This window comes from Silene latifolia, chromosome 2, assembly GCF_048544455.1.
Source record: "Silene latifolia isolate original U9 population chromosome 2, ASM4854445v1, whole genome shotgun sequence".
Classification (NCBI taxonomy): domain Eukaryota; kingdom Viridiplantae; phylum Streptophyta; class Magnoliopsida; order Caryophyllales; family Caryophyllaceae; genus Silene; species Silene latifolia.
The window spans coordinates 42,342,844-42,347,972 of NC_133527.1; the positions used below are offsets into that span (position 1 = coordinate 42,342,844).

Sequence of the window (5,129 nt, forward strand, 5' to 3'; positions counted from 1 at the left end):
AATAAAAATGTCACAATTTTATGAACTATTCTTACATTTAGAAAAAATTGTCTAAAATTGTAAAAATATAAAAAAATTGGATTGTATAAAATTTATAGATTGTATAAAATTTATAAAGTTATAAAGTTAAATTTTATATTTGATTAATTGGATTATAAAAATGAATTTTGGTGGAATTTCATGAAAAATCAAATAATGGGGTTGAATTTCACTTTTTGTTAGAGCTATGGGGCTTGATTGCTACAATTAAAAGTTAAGGGGCCTAATTTCACCATTGAACAAAGTTAAGGGGGCAAATTACCACTTTCGCGAAATAAAAAGGGATTGTGAGGTCAATACTTGAGGGTTTCGAAAATGACCGTTATTTCAGCTCTTTCAAGTTTCGGCGGTTAGAAATCGCAATCTTTCGGTCAGGTTCTTCCCTAATTTCTGTAATTGATGCCTAATTTAGTGATTTCTCATCTTGATTAGGTTGAATAAAATTTATGAATTTAGGTCATGCCTTTTTTGTTTTCAATCTCTATCGCTGTTTTTGTTGCAATTCATTTCTCTAGACATTGTTCAAACGTTTAATTAATCAATACTCCTCCAGTTAGGAAAAAAGTTGTTCCGAATTAAAAAGTTGTTTCGGTACTTGACCCGTTTTAATGTTAAATTATGTTAGTTTGAGGAGTTGAAGAATTGGAATCTTATCACTTAGACATATTTATTTGTTTACAATTACCTGCAGAGCAGAATAGTAAAAATTGGAATGCATACTTTTGTAGCAATACACTATCTAGGAGTAATACTTGTAACAGTGACGTCATTCATGGAAGAAGTATTTTCACTAGTCAACACTGACGACGATCCTTTATCATTAGCTGTCTGGCGTTGCATGAACCCCGGTGGTTTTGGTTTCGGAAGATCGGTGATATCCCTAACCAACATTGATATGACTGTAGAAATGTTTGGCCTGTCCTTTGCTAATTCTTGCACGCATAATAGTCCTACGTGTATACACCTTATAATCTCCTCATTCAGATCTGGATTGCAGATTGACGGATCAATGAATGAATTCATATTGTCTTCATTCCACAGTTTCCAAGTCTGAAATCATCAGTTAGGAATTAGGATAATCAATAAATGTTGGGACATTGAATTCAAATGTGAAAAATATCCGAGATAACTCACATATCCTATTAGACTCAAGGATTCCTCTTGAAACCAAAAGCTGCTGTTCCTTTTTCCACTTATTATCTCCAAAAATAAAACCCCAAAGCTGAACACGTCTGATTTTTCAGAGAAATGCCCTTCCATTGCATACTCCGGAGACATGTATCCGCTAAATATATGACCAAACGTGTATAGTTAGATGTCGTTGTGATAGGAGCATCATTTATAATATGAGCAAGGATGTAATGTAGGATACTTACTATGTTCCAGCAACCCGTTGAGTGCTACCTTGATCTTGGCTGCCCCCAAATATTCTGGCCATACCAAAGTCTGAAATTTTGGGGTTGAGGTTTTCATCCAGCAAAATGTTACTTGGTTTCAGATCTCTATGGATAATCCTTAATCTAGAGTCTCTATGAAGATAAAGTAGTCCTCGACATATTCCTTCTGTAATGCTGAACCGTTTCTGCCAATGTAGAAGCTTACGCTTTTGTGAATCTGATCAAGGGGAAATCAAATAAACTCTTAGTACAAGTATCATGCTTACAAAATGTTATCATGAAATATTTTGTAAATTAGAGGGTCAAATGTACGCAATTTGGATGACCAAAATGAATAATGTGATGTCTGACTGTTATTTTGCGATACAAGAAGCATAGACAGTTTGGAAATGGAAAATATTACTATTAAGGAAATTCAGAAGGCAAATATTAGAAACTCTAGGATTATAAGAGTAAGTTACGCTACTGACCGAATAGATACGCGTCCAAGCTTTTATTTAGCATGTACTCATATATCAGCATCTTTTCCTCTCCATCAACACAACAGCCCAAAAGCTTAACTAGGTTGCGGTGCTGAAGTTTAGAAATCACTAAGACCTCATTCATAAACTCTTCTATGCCTTGCCCAGAAGCTCTTGAAAGTCTTTTTACTGCTATCTCTTGACCATCTTCCAGTGTTCCCTGTTAAAAAGTTAAAACGTCATATGTTCATCTAGTAATAATTCTAAGTCGCAATCCACAATAAATGTTTGTAAACATCCTTTTAGAAGGTTTTGTTACCTTGTATACTTGGCCAAATCCGCCTCTGCCAAGTAAGTTATCCTCATGGAAATCGTTTGTTGCTTTGACCACATCCTCAAATTTCGTCACTTGCAAGTCCTCAAGCATAACTTGACTTTTGTCTCCGAAGACATGTTGATCAGATATCGACTTTTTTCTTCCTTGTTGATTTTCAAATCTTTTGTTTCTTTTAGGCAGCTCCTTGCTCTTTTTTTGAGCTCTCCATTTCCACAAGAACCATATGATAGTTGCTAATAGTATTACTAATCCTAATATCACACTTACTATAATAATTATTTTCACCCTGTTATTATTACCTGTAAAACATTGGAATTGAACTGTCATGCCATATCTATACGATTTTGTTTATTTATTTTTATTTGGAAGGAAATATAAGTAAACTGTAATTGGTGTAATGGACCCACAAGGGCAGTTTTGATGACAGGTAGAACATAGATCATGAGCATCACCACTCAATGATTTTACGAGGTAAGTGCAAGTAAATTTTGATAAAGATGTTAGCATACCTAGCTCGGAGTATGCAAGTCGGACGAAGAGATCTGTTCCACCAGGGGCGAGGACAGCAATGTCAACTAAGTTTACGCTCCAGGTCATACAAGCAATCGCGGTATCATATGCATAAGCCAAACAAGTGCAGTTTGTGACGCACTTGTCTCTGCACTGATCTTTATTAAGCCCCACAGTCCATTCAGCATTGTCTGGGACTTTCATTGTCCCTAATCTCAGAAAACCTTCACTAGTGCAGTCTCGTGGCTTCCTTCTCACGCACCCACTGGTCCAATTTCCTCTCTTCCATTCCTCCTTGTCTTTTGGTTCAAACCCTTTTAAGCAGCTACAAATTGGTGAAGTTTTAGGGTTGCAGCTTCCAAACACCCCACATTTCGCATAAATGTCACACTCATTATCTGGTGCATTCCATGAGACAGACCAACTCTTCTTAGTACCATCCCACCATCTCTGTGCTATTATTCCTTGATAGGATAATGCATAATGGGACAAAAACGATTCGTTTGCCCCTGTGAAAACCAGGGAAAGCACCCCTCCTGTATCATCTTGAGTGAATGTTCCTGTATTGATAAAGATATTGCCATAGCCCGTGTTATGGTATCTCGTCCCAATGAAAATGTTTCCATTCCATGGACCGCTTCTCCAGTATATACTATCTCCATCCCAAATAATTATCTGGAACAAGCTAAACGAGTTTGTCCCGAGTGCAAATCTTCCATTGGAGGGATCTGTAGGGCTTGTCCAAGATTGCAGAACGTTCCTAAGATCGGACTTTTTGGTGAGAGTAAACCTCATATTTGGCAAGACTGAGTCAGTCGGGTGTTGAAAACTCTGCCACAAGGCCGTCCCATTTTGTCGAGTAGTATTGGATTCGAACACTTCCACAACCAGGTCTCCATAATCCAGAATTCGTGCCATGGAAAATCGAGCCTTAGGCAGAGTAACATTTGATGACCAGAGGGTTTCATTCTTTCCATTCAAGACTTGGAGATTCCCAGTCACAGATAATTTAAGTACACCAGAATGGTCAGTAAGGGGATTATTCTTGTTAGCTACCCATATAACCTCCTTTGTAAAAGGTTGATTATACCAGATTCCGACGTAACGATTTGTGGAATTAGGGGGGCTGAAAAATCCAAAACTAAATATCTTTTTGTTTGAGACTAATGTACCTGGGTCTTTCAGGAGTTGTGCTGATGTTAGACTGTCAACAGCACTGCTGAATTCTGAACCCAAATGGAACAGCAACATAACAATAAATGTACATACTGGTTGCATTATTATATCCTCAGTTGATAATAATAATAATAATATTAATGAAATAATATATAATATAATATTGTAACAATATTATAATACCTGATTGATATATTTTACAGCATGAAGCTGAGTCTTGGAGGAGAATTCATGGTTTAAAGATGATGTTATGTTTGTTGTTTGTTGTTTATGGTTTATGGGGGATTTTTGTAGCTTATAGCTCTCTCTTTTGACAGAAACATGTGGCCATGGATGTGATGTAGTGCTCAATACTTCGTATTGCTTACATTCTTCCACCGTTGACGTTGACCTGTCTTTGTTATTGTACTATGATAATTGATGGGTGTTTTTCTAGAGCTATTTAAATACCAAAATTTATTCGTTTTAAACTTAACACGGTTAAGTATCATACCAAATGTGTATATGAAACAAATATATTGCTTTTACCCATGCATTTTTATATACACAAATGGTATGTAGTTGTACTTGACCCGTGTTAAGTTTTAGGCGGATAGTACTGTCTTAATAGAGACTTACTGATTTAAATATTCAACAAAATCAACTCTACTCATTGAAATTGCAGTGGAAATTGAGAGGTTGATTATGATCCTTGATTGTGACGGCATTATATGATGAAGGCCGACGACCTCAGTCATACATTTAGGTACGTCTCCTTTAACATTTTGTTACCATTTGAACGTGACTTATTGTTAGATAGGATTACAATCCAAGCTAAATGGGCCATGTTTGGATGCTACTTGGTAGTATTATTATGTTAAAAAAACAATAATTCGTGTATGAATTATATACTGTGAATTTGTGATTTAGTGATCAAGCATATTGTTACCAATTCAAGTCGAATTTCCGTGTTTGTATAACAAATGAGGTAAGAGGGAAATGAAGGAGGAGAAATTTATTTTCACTTGTCCAAGTCGAATTAAACTTCCTACACGGTATGAAAAATATGGAGGGAAAACTACACTTCTCCCTTTTTCTCACCCTTTTGTTGGACAAGAATGATTATTTGGAGGGATTTATTTTCGCTCGTCCAAGCCTAACAAATGATTATTTTCTCGCCCTTTTTTTTTTTTGACAAGAATAGTGCTTTGAACTCTGTATTAAAAGTTA

At 36.0% G+C, this 5,129-nt stretch overlaps 1 protein-coding gene across 1 annotated transcript; it reads right to left on the reverse strand.

The window, feature by feature from the left end:
* Positions 1 to 673: 673 nt before the first annotated feature.
* Positions 674 to 4,310, reverse strand: LOC141642658 (G-type lectin S-receptor-like serine/threonine-protein kinase At1g11300). The gene is made up of 6 exons (XM_074451517.1): positions 2,744 to 4,310; positions 2,217 to 2,533; positions 1,907 to 2,117; positions 1,416 to 1,653; positions 1,174 to 1,324; positions 674 to 1,089 (listed from the first exon to the last, which is right to left on the reverse strand). Exons 1-6 carry the CDS (start codon positions 4,020 to 4,022, stop codon positions 775 to 777), a joined length of 2,511 nt encoding a protein of 836 aa, XP_074307618.1. The 5' UTR covers positions 4,023 to 4,310; the 3' UTR covers positions 674 to 774.
* Between the last annotated feature and the right edge of the window lie 819 nt (positions 4,311 to 5,129).